Source organism: Gadus macrocephalus, chromosome 10 (genome assembly GCF_031168955.1).
Source record: "Gadus macrocephalus chromosome 10, ASM3116895v1".
NCBI classification, from domain to species: domain Eukaryota; kingdom Metazoa; phylum Chordata; class Actinopteri; order Gadiformes; family Gadidae; genus Gadus; species Gadus macrocephalus.
The window spans coordinates 9,518,489-9,532,071 of record NC_082391.1 but is presented as its reverse complement, the minus strand read 5'-3'; the positions used below and the strand labels follow the sequence as shown (position 1 = coordinate 9,532,071).

General features: G+C 42.8%; 1 protein-coding gene and 1 long non-coding RNA gene across 5 annotated transcripts in view; one reads left to right on the top strand and one right to left on the bottom strand.

The window, feature by feature from the left end:
- The window catches only part of uvssa (UV-stimulated scaffold protein A), a 483,727-nt gene that overhangs the window by 1,094 nt on the left and 469,050 nt on the right, over positions 1 to 13,583 (top strand). For 3 of the 4 annotated variants that reach the window (XM_060062339.1, XM_060062337.1, XM_060062340.1), the window contains exons 2-5: positions 5,947 to 6,071; positions 6,188 to 6,341; positions 6,731 to 6,907; positions 7,150 to 7,270. In XM_060062339.1, the coding sequence (XP_059918322.1) occupies positions 5,962 to 6,071; positions 6,188 to 6,341; positions 6,731 to 6,907; positions 7,150 to 7,270 (562 nt within the window). In that variant the 5' untranslated portion in view covers positions 5,947 to 5,961. Of the gene's footprint in view, positions 1 to 5,944; positions 6,072 to 6,187; positions 6,342 to 6,730; positions 6,908 to 7,149; positions 7,271 to 13,583 lie in introns of those variants that run through there. The other variant, XM_060062338.1, reaches the window with a different exon arrangement.
- LOC132465652 (uncharacterized) lies at positions 562 to 1,765 on the bottom strand. Its single transcript, XR_009527659.1, has 2 exons — positions 1,188 to 1,765; positions 562 to 637 (listed from the first exon to the last, which is right to left on the bottom strand). It is a non-coding gene; the product is annotated as an uncharacterized LOC132465652 (long non-coding RNA).

Genomic DNA, 13,583 nt, shown 5'->3' with positions numbered 1-13,583 from the left:
GTCTCAATCTATAGCTGGGTCTAAATGGAATTAGATATTCCTTTAGGTAAGAAGGATAGGTGATCAGAGTTTACGCATTTAAAGATAACCTGGTACCAATGATACTGGCTTTTGGTGATATTAAATTCAGTGAGTCATACATTACACAGTGGTGAGTAGTAAAAGGACATCTCAGCACAAATCTCTCTCTCTCTCTCTCTCTCTCTCTACTATATATATATATATATATATATATATATATATATATATATATATTAGGGCTGTAACGATACACAAATTCACGATTCGGTTTGTATCACGATTTTTGACCCACGGTTCGATACATCCCACGATTCTTTTAAATTTAAAAAGCATTTTATTTAAACAACACTTAAATACCAATTATCTTAATGTAACATTTAATAACAAATAATTTGGAACACTGAACAGATTTGAACCGAAAGAATACTATTAAAGTATAGCTAAATTAATAAAGAAATAACCAAAGATTGCAGTTGGAGGATGCTTTTTGCTGGTAGGCATAATAGGGCCCCTTTAACTGTTTGACATAATCAGGCCGTATAGAATGCAACATGTTTAATAGCCTAACTTTCAATAGATGAGGAAAAACATGAACGTCGCAATAACGAGGCATAGGCTGCATCCGAATACTCATACTTGCATACTATATAGTATGCATTTTGTAGTACGCAAAAAATATAGCGCGTCCGAATACTCAGTATGCATTCTGTAGTACGGAAGACGTTTCCGAATGCGTACTACCGCCAAAGTAAACCACGGACTTCACTACGCTATCCCACAATGCAACAGGAGTCTAGTAATGAACGAAGAAGAGATGGCTGACTCGTCACCACCAGAAAGACGTCGTAGAAAGCGGCGAAAAAAAGAGACATTAAAAAGAGTAAAATAGTAAAGTAAGTAATTAAGTAAAAAGAGACATTTTTAATTTAATAGCAACGATGACAAGACGGAAAACAGGTAACTTATCAAGGTAATTTTGCCGGCATCTGAGGGGAGATACGTCATCTCCAAACTTCCGGTGGAGTTTCGGCGATGTTCGGAAGCGTTCGGAGGCGTTCTACGCATAGCTGTAGACCGTACTACACAGTCAAGTGTAGTATGGTCAAGTAGTAGACACTGGACAGAAATAGTATGTACTAAGTATTCGGATGCAGCCTTAGTGTTACGAGTAGCATTTGTGTGTGCGGGAGAATGGCAGTGTGCGTATGCGTGTGTGAGTGACGTCAGCGAGTGAGTGGACGAGCGAGGAGAGCGAGCGGTAGCGCGTGTGTCTAGTGAAGAAGCGAACTAGTCCGGTAGAATAAAGTACCCATCCTGTCAATAATCGGTGGCCGCTTCATTCCGACCTATAAGCAGACAAACTGCCAGTCAAATCACACAAAACAATAGAGACAGGATCACACAGGCAATTTTTTTCACGCTTGGCCCACTCTGGATAAATGTCGTTCATATCGCATATGAGGGCTTCGACGGCTGTGGAGAAATGCAATCCTCCGTAGCCACGGAGAGCTGTGATCACAGAGAGGGCATCCCGTCACATATTTACGGCATCGATAGGAGGGGGCGCTGTCAGCAGACTATTATTTAGACAAATTATTAGCAAATTTCAATCGGACAATTTGACCGAAGAGTTAGAAAGGGCATATCGCGCTTCTGCCTTCTCACACCGCGAGACAGGTTCGTGGCTTTGAGTATCGCGATTTTCGGTTTGATACGCGTATCATTACAGCCCAAATATATATATATATATATATATATATATATATATATATATATATATATATTACAGTGTTTCCCGCCGCTGCTGAATTTTCTCCGCCGCTGCAATAAAAATCCTTCTCCTAATATTTTTATTTTATTTTTATACGTAGCTCCTTTTAGAAAATGTACAGCGCGTAACGTCAATTGCGCAGCACGCGGCACATCGTCACGTAAGCAACATCAAAGAAGAAAAATACACAGCGAGTGTGGCAGTTGTTTGCAGTAGGATACCCTACACTAGGGCTGAACGATTTCAGGAAAAGATTGAATTGCGATTTTTCTGGCAGATATTGCGATTTCGATTTTCTTCACGATTTTCTTCAAATCAAGCTTCAGTGCAATATTCACAATGTACAGTAATATTTAGAAACATGACATCATACCATTAAAACATTACATGCTATTACTCTAACTAAAGTTAAAAATGTATTTTAAATGTACTAAACTAAAGTCCTTGACCAACTGCAGTTGTTACAAATGAACTAAAAGAGCCATCTTTGACTGTCTTAACTTAGAAAAGTACTGCTACTTTTTAGCTGTTTTTTTAAGACTGTCAAAGATGGCTCTTGTAGTTAATTCATGCATTATAGTATAACAACAAAGGGAGAGACGTCGGAGAACCCAACGCAGTCTATTCATAATACTAATGACCACGGAAGAGGCAGTGAATGAAGTATTGAATAGACAGAGATTTATTAGATAGGCCTACAATAAACCGTTAGAACACACAAGACCGGAAACATAGCAACGCCAGTAAACAAACCCCGAGAAGCCCAATCCCTATGAGAGCTCCCCGCGCTACGGCCATCCGGAGACGCACAAAGTTTTTGTCCGTGATATTATATATACAAATATTATATTACATACTATTATATTATATATAGAGCTCCGGGAGTCGCAAACGGCAACATTCACTTTCTCCTCCATGCTGCAGTTCACCCCGGACTGAACTGCACTGAGTTTGACGGTTGAACGCTGATTGGCTGTTACGTTACACATGTGACTCAGTGGCCACGCTGTTGAACGCATGTTAACGCTGTTAACCATAGCAACGCCGGTAAACAAACGCCGGTAAACAAACGCCGGTAAACAAACCCCTCGAAGAGAGCTCCCAGCCCTACGGCCATCCGGAGGCTCACACAGCTTTTGGCCATGATATTATCTATTAGGGCTGTCACTTTTTCCAAAAATGAAATTCGAACGAATTTCGAATGTCCATAATTAATTCGAATACATTCGACCCCCCCCCCCCCCCCCCCCATAGAACACGACAACAGTCTTGATTTTTTATGTTGCTCTCGTATACCTCACGTATACCTACTGAATTCATAACAGCACAGGATAAAAACACATCTTTGATAACACATTTGTAAACACAACAAGAGGAAGCTCCGACACACAAGTGCGGCTGTCTTTTACACATTAACAATAACTGCTCGGAGCGCGATATGCGGAGCGCATGTCGTCCATGGCACACACAGCCTATATAAACGAACAATCTGTGAGGCCGACCTCCAACACGGCATGCTGCTCTTTTTATTCCTTACGGAAAGAAAATTACAAGTAGTCTCGCAGCTCTCCGTTACCGTTGCAGCTGCTTGTGTCAGCCGTGCTGTATAAGTCCCCAAACAGGCTGCCCATCGCAGCAGCGGACTTTTCTCCCTGTCGTGTGCGATCAGTGTCGGTCTCCGTTTCAGTGAGCTCGTGTGAGAGGCTTTCAGTCACGAGATGTTTCTGTGCAGGGGAAAGGTGGACTAACCGGGAGAAGCGGGGATCCAGGAGGGCCGCTTTATTGAGGAGAAGCCACTCGCCGCTCTCTTCTTTATAGCGCATTTTTACAGTTCGAATGGAGAATTACACTTCGAATTCGAACTTTTCACCCCACCTTCGAACGAATATTCGAACTTCGAATAAAAAGTGACAGCCCTATTATCTATACAATTATATTATATTAATTCGCCCGATTCGCGTCTCTACTTGACGCGTGAACGCACAGTAAAACCGAAAAAAACGTGTCTTTGGCGATCCAGAGATCGCGTTGTCTGAAATCGTGATTTCGATCAGAAAACGATAAATCGTTCAGCCCTACCCTACACGGTTGCAAAGTTACATTGATTCTAGCAGTAGCGAGTGAAGCGGAAGATCAGAGAGAGAGAGAGAGAGAGAGAGAGAGAGAGAGAGAGAGAGATGCTAAAATGTGTCGTTACATGACCACCAGTGTTAAAAACCCTCTGAGCCCAATCATTTTATTGTATCTATAAACCGCAACCTCCGTGCCGGTTTTCCTCTAGTATTGTGTGTGTGTGTGTGTAGGCCTATGTGTGTGTGTGCGTGTTGTCGCTCTTTTTGGGATCACTCATAGCCTTTACAGGAGCTTATATCCAGTCAGGAATTTATAGCCTAGGTATTTTCGGGAACTTTGAAAAATGAATCCATACTGTTAGATCCGATGTTGTTCTTTATTGCCATATAAAATCCGTTTTCATCGCGTATTTTAGTTAGGGATTTATGCTAATCGCCTGTAAGCATGTGGTCATTAGCATAAATGCAGGGAAAAAAACGAAGGACTTCTTAAAAGATCATGAATAGTTTCTATTATGTATAACTTATATTTATTTTTTAATTTTCTCATCACTTTTTGACTCCCAAGACTAAGAAGAAGTGTTTTAAGCAATAACAAGCTTATCATCGCTCTCTTGTCCTCTTCCCCTGACTCTCACTGTCTCACAAAGGAGCTGAGCTCACCTGAGGTCTATTTGTAGTGCTAAGGCTCACACTGATTGGTATTCAATTAGCTTTATTTTTTATTTTTCATGTGTGTGAGTCTGTGTTCTTTTCAAATTTTAGTTAAGTTTATAATTTAAAAAGATGTGTTTTGCCCATTGTTGCAGGAGATTTCATTTTTGAACAAAGTGTCTTATGTAAAAAACAGTTATGCTTTGGGCATAGCAACCATGTTTAGTGTTTAAGCATTAGGCAAAAATCTGTAAATAAATTGTGCAATATATTTGCGTTGTGGCATTTTTTGTTTAAATATTACTATACAAAAATATAAAAATCTGTAAATGAAGACACAAAAGGCAAAGTTACAACAACAATAATCCCATCTACAGTAATACACAGGACTGTTTGAATAGGATTTAAGTGCATATTCTCCTCTCAAAGTGCACCAGATTCATGCATTCCAATGTAAAGGGTACAAAAAAAGTTCGGCCAGGGGGGCATGCCCCCGGACCCCCCTAGAGGGATCGGGGACCACACCACCGCTGCTGAAAAAAATCCTGCGGGAAACACTGTATATATATATATATATATATACTTATGCTTCATGGCACCCTAACCCTAACCCATGAGCCATGAAGGGAAGGGTCTACCCTAACCCTAACCCCTAACCCTAGCCATTTACTAACAGTACCCCAACCCTAACCCATGAGCCTTGAAGTGAAGGGTATAACCTAGACTCTTCACTTCTTGGCTCATGGGTGAGGGTAGCGGTTCACTTCATGGGTTAGGGTTAGGGATAAGGGGTTAGGGGTTAGGGTACACCCTTCACTTCATGTTTCATGGGTTGGAGTTAGGGGTTAGGGTAGACCTTTCACTTCATGGATCATGGGTTAGGGATGGGGTAAGACTCTTCACTTCATTGCTCATGGGTTAGGGTTAGGGATTAGGGTAGACCCTTCTCTTCATGGGTTAGGGATTAGGGTAGACCCTTCACTTCATGGGTTAGGGTTAGGGGTTAGGGTCAGGGTTAGGGTAGCGGTTCACTTCATGGGTTAGGGTAGACACTTCACTTCATGGCTACTGTCGAGTGAATCAGTGCTTCAGGCAAACAACCTGCTTCCGTCCTGCTGTATAATAAAACAAACTCAACAATTGAGTGGTGGTCTAAATCTATCTCTTCTTCATTTTTGTCTTTTGACTTCCTTTGTGAGCCTTTCATAGTGAAGCACATTCTCGGGAGAGTGAATACACTGCTGTCAACAACCACGTCCAAATCTTTATTTTTTATATTTATGTTTTTTTTTTGTAAGAGAAATATTAACATTCCAATTTCTTGCCTTGGAGTGGCTCACTGCTGATCTATTGGTTCGGTGATCTAAACAGGAGTTCATAAATTAAACCTCTATTACCTGTATGTTGGATATGACACCATATCCAGAGGGTTAAATCATCGTAATGGACCTGGCACAACGGGACAAGCTCTCGGAGCTGGTGGAGGAGCTCACCACATCTGGACAGCAGCAGCTCAACCAAGAGAAGATTAAGGAAATCAAGAAAATCTGCAGGTACATTTGTGTATCCAAAGAAAATCTGTTGAATATCATATCCTTAACCATAAAATGACAGTGTTTTTTTTTTTCTTGTTGCTTTGTTGGTGTTCCTCTCAAATCCCATGGTCCAGACTATCTAAGGACTATGTAGATCATGTATACGACTCTGTGATGGCACAACTTGATAAAGAACATGCAGAAATCAGACTTTCAGCCTTCCAAATAGCCAGTGAACTCTTCTCCAGGTCACACCAATTCAGAATTCGTCTTGTGGATAACTTTCAGGTACCAACGTTGTTTCTAATAACCACGCCTATTTTGAAATAGTCTGAGTTTCCTGATTAGACTTTGGTTAACCTACGTATCCTTTATTCCCATTACACTTTGTACTGTTATAGTAGGGCCATGAAAATCACTGATGATGACTACCCTAAACTTGCACAAAAAGTTAAAGATTCATGTTTTTTTTTTACAACTCTGACTTCTTTAGTTATTGTGAAAATATATACATATAGAAAATAAAGCCAATACTGAACAGATGGAATCCTTAAAATAAACAACTTATTTTTATTGTCCCACGTCCCATTATGGTGTTGCTGCCTATCTGTAAACAACAGTATGCGTCATTGATTAGAAGTTCATCATTCACCTGATGACCATTCTTCTCTTTTTAGGAGTTTTTAGAATTAACTGTGGAGACTGACTCGGATCAACCTCTCCCGCCACCAAAAGAGGTGGCCAAGAAACTTAAGATATCTGCTATCAAAACCATCCAATCCTGGCAAGCTCAATATGGAACCGCATACAAGAAGTTGGCCCTGGGATACCACTTCATGAAACAAGTCAAGAATGTGAGACAGGAATTGTGGGGAAACCTTTTAACCCTAACCCCTAACCCTAACCCTAACCATTGACCCTAACCCTAATCTTTGTTTTTTCAGTTTTCTTTGTAGTACTTAATTAATTTTTAAGGTGAAAGTCCCGTTGGTTTTTTCACAGTGTGTTCCGTCCATAAACACTAGACAATATCTATTGAGAAGTGTCAACATTCATGCTGTTATGACATATTGAAGCATTATTCTCTCTCTATTAGGTTGACTTTAATGATGTTCAGGCCAGGACTGTAGCAGAGAGGAGCCGAGAAAATGAGAGACAGAGGAGGATGGAAAGGATCTACAAAGATAGGGTGGAGACCGCTGCTAAAGAGATGGAAGGTGAATTCTACATATTTCAGTTTTACTTATACCAATACTAGTTTTCCTTTGGGAATATGATGACCCCTTTGTAAATCTTAAAAGCATACCTCAATATCTATAAATTGGCATTGCCTGTCTTACCTAGATTCAGAAAAGTTGTTTAATCCAAAATTCATCATTCAGCATGAAGAAGGGGAGTTTGGCCTTTGATTTGAGTCACTTCCATTGATTTTCAGAGTTAAATAATATGGCTTGTATCAATGTGAGGAGAATACCTTTTGAATTATTTCAACTACACACGACTGTCACAAACACACAGATACTTTGGCACTATTTATGGCACTGGGATTATGAGGCTATATGTGATGTATAATCACATAGACAGTATTGTGACAAGCTGCTGCTGGCTGGTAGTGAGTGGTTAGCTACTTTATGGATGCTTTAATATAGATATTAGTAGGCCCCAAACACAGTATTTGAAGAAGTTCCTGAAATTCAGCCGTGATGCAGAATTACAGCCACTACGAGCCAGTCGCACATTGAGCTTTCCCCAAATGCACCGTTTCGGCGACTGTAGCTTTAATGCAAATAAGGAGGAGAGAGGCGGGTCAAGGAGGAGGGTGGGGGTGTGGCACTGAGCAGCTTGCAGCCACGGTACCATGCGCTCTGTTTACAGTGAGTGTATCGCAATGGCGAGGCGCACATAGCCTTTAGCCGTAGAATAAATATTCTAGAACACACAGGAGTCCTGGAGCTCTATATCTAAATAATATCATATTATACATCGGTATCTATATCATATAATATATATTCTCACGGCTAAAAGCTGTGAGCATCCAGACGATATTATGAATCTCAAACGACCACGTCGGGTTTTCCGACGTCTCTGGTTCTTCCACGTCAACATCAATCTGAAGTAGACTGAACCACGACATGGAGGAGAAAGGGATTGTTGACCGCGGTTGTCTCCCGCCGGAGCCTCGCTGCCGAGGGACCACCGCCTCGGCAGCGGTCAGCGCTTAGGCACCACCGCCTCCTGCAGCACCGAGGCGGTGGTCCCTTGGCATTGGGAAGCAGGGCTCAAGCGGGAGACATTCGCGGCCAACAATCCCTTTCTCCTCCATGTCTTGGTTTATGTACTTCAGGGAGTCAAGCCAAAGTTCCTTTCCCCCAATTAATTCTCAACCATGGCTGAGATAACCCCAACTACGAGTCTCGTTGTGGAAATACCGTGTATCCGACGTGTGATGTGGCATAACACCAACAGCAGAACGGTTATCCAAATAACAAGGAAGTGTACAACACTTGCGATACAGTCCTGGAGCTCTATATCTCAATAATATCATATAATACATAGATATCTGTATCATATCATACATATTATCACGGCCAAAAACTGTGTGCGCCTCCAGTCGATATTATGAATCACAAATGACTTCGTCGGGTTCTCCGACGTCTCTGGTTCTTCCACTTTCAATCTGAAGTAGACTGAAACACGCGCTGCCTGCTGCCGGCTGCCCGCTGCCGGGCGGTGGTGCTTCGCGGCGGTGGTGCCTCGCGTGAACCAGCGGCAGACAGCATGTCGCAGTTCATACTTCAGGGAGTCAAAGCCAAAGTTCCTTTCCCCCAATTCCTTCTCAACTATGGCTGAGATAACCCCAACTACAGTCTCGTTGTGGAAATACAGGAGACGTCAAAGAACCGACGTGTTATGCGCCATAACACCAACAGCAACCACTTGCGTTACAGTGCGTGTATTCACACACACACACACACACATGTGACGCTGGCACGGTCGTGTCTCATTTGGTGGGCCAAATTCTCTGGGTGGGCAAGGCAGAGAAAGGGGAGGAGCTTAGATCCTTTATGACGACATATATCCTCCTGACTACCAGGAAAAAAAATATTGTCCGATCACTTTTTTTTTTTTTATTCCCTAATCTGTGTAAGGTAATTAGAATACTGACAACATTTTTTTTGAAAAAAATGTTTTTATTTTAAAGATATCATGTGTCCACTGCAGTGGACATCGGAACGCCGTACGTGAAACTGAACCTTGATGGCAACCAGTTAGTCCCAAAGAAAATACCAGGGTTTTGCTTATTTGGTATGTACTTCAAAAAGCAATTCCCCTTCTTGGAAACAAAAAGGAATACCTTGCACTTCCTGCACATCACGTATGTTTTGCTCTTGCAGTCGGATCTGCGACACCTTGATGCATGTTTTTCATCCACCATCTCTGGAAGATGGATGGCGCCGTAGTGTCTCAGAGCTGCATTTGGCTGCGGTTTCAACTTTTGACGTGGGGGAGTGTAGTCATCTTCGCTGTCACTTGCAATTCCTGCTTGGGCCCGAGTTATCAAGTCTTCACCAAAGAGAAGTTTGAAGTCAAGGAACTTCAGCGGTTTCTTCCCCAGAAACTGGAAGTCACTCCTATACTGAAGCCAGGAGTTGGTGATTGCCAGGCCAAAAAAGTGGAAAACTGCATGCACTGTCCATTTCCGAGTGCGAGAGGCCATCCTGTAGAAACTCAACATTCGGTCAACCAAGTCCACACCACCCATGTTGGTGTTGTACTCAGCAATTGCCAGTGTCCTTGACACCTGAACAAACCTTTTGTCTTTCTTGGACCATCTTTTGCGTGTGTCCCGAGGTTCAATGCCATAGGCAGAGGATGCCATGGCAACTGGCTTGTTGTCCAACCACTTTATGATAGCAACTTCAGGAGGGCTTCGTCGGACTACCATCTCTGATGCCCCTCTTCCTTTCTTTTTTAGGGATTTATCCTCTATGCAGTGCTTAATTTGTCAAGTGGGAGCTCCCGGAGCGCTGAGGACGAGTAGAAAAAAAGCGGCGGGGCGGGGGGGGTGCGCTTTCGAACAACCCACACTTATTTAGTCAACATCGCAAGAAATTAGCCTACTAAAGCCTCGTGAATGGGGATGTATCCCAGAAAAAATAGTAAACATATGTTAGGTTGGAGAGACACACAGCCACACGTTATAAAGTTTACCGTTGTTTACTAACAGTTGAGGAATAATGTCATGCACTCGCAGGTGAGTCATTGAGTCAATGTATTCTCAACACAACAAAATACACCAAGTCTTTGAAAATGGATCTCCGTCGCATCAAAAGATGAAAACAAATAGATAGGCTACCTCATAGATTATAGTAGGCCTAGTTAGAACAACAATCTGGCATGACAACTTGGCCACGTTAACAAATAGATACATATTATTAACCAGAACAATACCAGAATACCACAAAAACCATAATAATAATAAAGTTAATTTTGGCCTTCTTGCCCCTCTTCTCCGCAGCCACTTTCGCTAACTCCTCGCAGATTTATCACACATCACTCAACCGACTCGCGTCACTCCAAGTCCAACCTCTCTTGCTGCACATCTGAACGAAACACACACATGCACACAGTATTAGCCCCTCACACACACACACACACACACACACACACACACACACACACACACACACACACACACACACACACACACACACACACACACACACACACACACACACACACACACACACACTCCAGATCCAGCTGGCGGTGCGCACGTCAGAGCTTCCGGAGCGCGCTCCCCCTTGCTCCCCCTCAAATTAAGCACTGCCTCTATGATGTTGCACTCCTTTGGCACCCTGTTTTTCATGAGGGTCCCAGTCCCTGTCAGCCCTTTTGCCATCAGGGTGTTGAGGAGGTTGATCGTTGTGAAGTAGAAACAGGTGGGTTCCTCGGGGAACAGACTCTACCAAATGAAGAACAGTTTGCTCTCCAATGCCCTTCCCTTCTGTAACTCTGAAGGTAGTCTTGCCTTGGTAGACCACAAAGTCTAAGACCAGACCGGTTGGTGCGGCCAAGACAAACACCTTCAATCCAGTTGGGTGTGGTTTGCCCGGTATATACTGCCGCACTGGGCATCGACCCGTAAATGGAATCATTTGCTCGTCAATGCACAACTTTCCTGTTCTAGGCAGACTCAGACATCCTTGCCTTACTTTGGTCAAGAGGGGCCTGATTCTCCACAAGAGATCATTTGTTTTTTCATCGTCTGAAACATCAAGGTCGTTGACAATCTTAATGGAATTTCTAAGCTTGTAAAACCAATTTCTGGTCATGGATTCTGCCACAATTTGAACTCTGGTATTTGAGGCCCAATACATTTGAATGTTTGGATATCCTAGACAGGCCATGTAAATAGAATTTCCAAAGAATGTCTTCAGTTCTTCAGGAGTGGTTTTTAGTGTTGCTCCAGACACAAGGACTTCACTGATTTGTGCACAGGGCCATTTCCTCAAACAGTGAGTCATCGATGTACTGCTTAAAATAATCCTTTGGGGTCCAGTTTTGGCGTGTCATGGCATCATTGTTCTGAATAATGGGAGGATCATCACGTTGAAATTCGAATCTAAGGAAATCCAATAAAGGGAGAAAAACAAAATTAAAATGACTCAATTGTTAGAGAAAATATATATATATTTTTTTTAGGGCCCAACCGATATGGTTTTTTCAGGGCCGATACCGATACCGATATTTATGAAAATGGGAGGCCGATATGTGCAACCGATAAATAGAAGAAAAAAATTATCAAATTAAAAATGGCACACACTGACTCGAACTTCCATTAAGTGTTTTTAATAGTAAACATTTTAAGTACAGGGAGCTGCCAGCAGCATTTGTAAAATAAAGCCGAACTTAATTTAGAATAACTTAACATAGAATAAAACTGGGAAAAAATAAATAAATAAATAAATAAATAATCATCAATAAAAAATAAAATCACTCCCTGCTATGAGAAATGAGTAAAACATCACTGTAGAATTACTTTGCAATGAACCATGGTTTAATGCCAAAGCCTAATATTGCCAATTAAGTAAAAGAACATTATAGTGCAGTAAGCACAGTTGCTCGGCATGTTGCCCAGTGAGGCTTCTCCTGTTCTTCGAGTAGATCAAAGAGATCTCACTGAAGACTCTCTCACTGGGAACCGATGAGGGCGGTGCGCACAGAAACTTCCTGGCTTGTTTAGCCAGAAGCTTAAATCGTTGTTCATTCTGCTTCCACCACTGGAGTGGATCCCCCTTTCGGCGGTCAATGATTGGCTCCATGAGATACAACCTCACCTCCTCATCAAGCCCAGCATCTGAGGCCGATGCCTCTCCCGCATGTGGTCCTAGCAAAGAGCTGAAGATGGCATCTATCCGGCTGCCAGATGGTGCCTCATTTCTCCTCTGTTTTTTTCGGCCCTGTTGTTCTGCAGTGTATTCTTCTGCTTCGGCCTCTTGCGCCACATCAACCTCCTGTGCTGTTTCTTCATCATGTGCCTCCGCCGAGGCACTCTCTACTTCATCCTTGAGCCACTGCTTCGCCTTCTCTATTGTGTGGTCAGAGGAAAAGGCATTATTCTTGTAACGTGGATCTAGCAGACAGGCCAGAACAACATGCTTGGTTTCTTCAAGCTTTGCAAACCTCTTGATGAGGCTTTCCTTCATACCTTGCCGAAGAGTTTTGATCCCGGTTGTTCTGGGTCCTTCATCCTCCAGCAGCATCTTCAACACACTGACACATGGAATGATTGAGGACGCAGAGGAACTGCTGCTGCTCACCTCCAGCGTGACCTCCTCAATGGGAATCAGGGTCTCCACAAGATTAGCTACCAGGTCCCACTGGTGAGCACTTGGAGCAGCAAACCCCCCATACTCCCCAGAGTAGAGAGTTAATGCTCTTTTCTGCTCCAGTGCTCTCTGCAGCATGTGCAGTGTTGAGTTCCACCTGGTTGGAACTGCTTGTATGAACTGGTGGACTGGAAGGCCAAGATCTTGCTGAATTGTTTTCAAACGGTCCTTGGCCAGGACAGAATGATGAAAATGTGTGACACAATGCTTCACTATAGCAATTGTGTCAATCACTGCACTCTGACAGGACAGGCCATCATTTACATCAAGCTGCAACTGGTGAGCAGTGCAGCTGAGGTCTGGTACTTCAGCAAGCCTCATGCCTTTCATCATATTGGCACCACTGTCACGAAGGACAAGGGCTATGCGCTCTTTGTCAATGTGCCATTCCTCAATCATTTCAAGGAATTTATCCTTGATGTACTGCCCTGTATGGGATCCTTCCATGCCCGTCGTGTTCAAAACAACTTGCTTCCTCTCCCACTCATTGGTAATGAAGTGGCATGTCAGGCTCATTAGGGACTCTGTGGTTCCAGACCAGCAGTCTGTGGTAAACGCCAATGGGAACCCAGCATTCTCTGGTTGGATAAGGGTTTTTATCTTTTGCACAACCTTTGCATGGATTGCAGGTATCTTT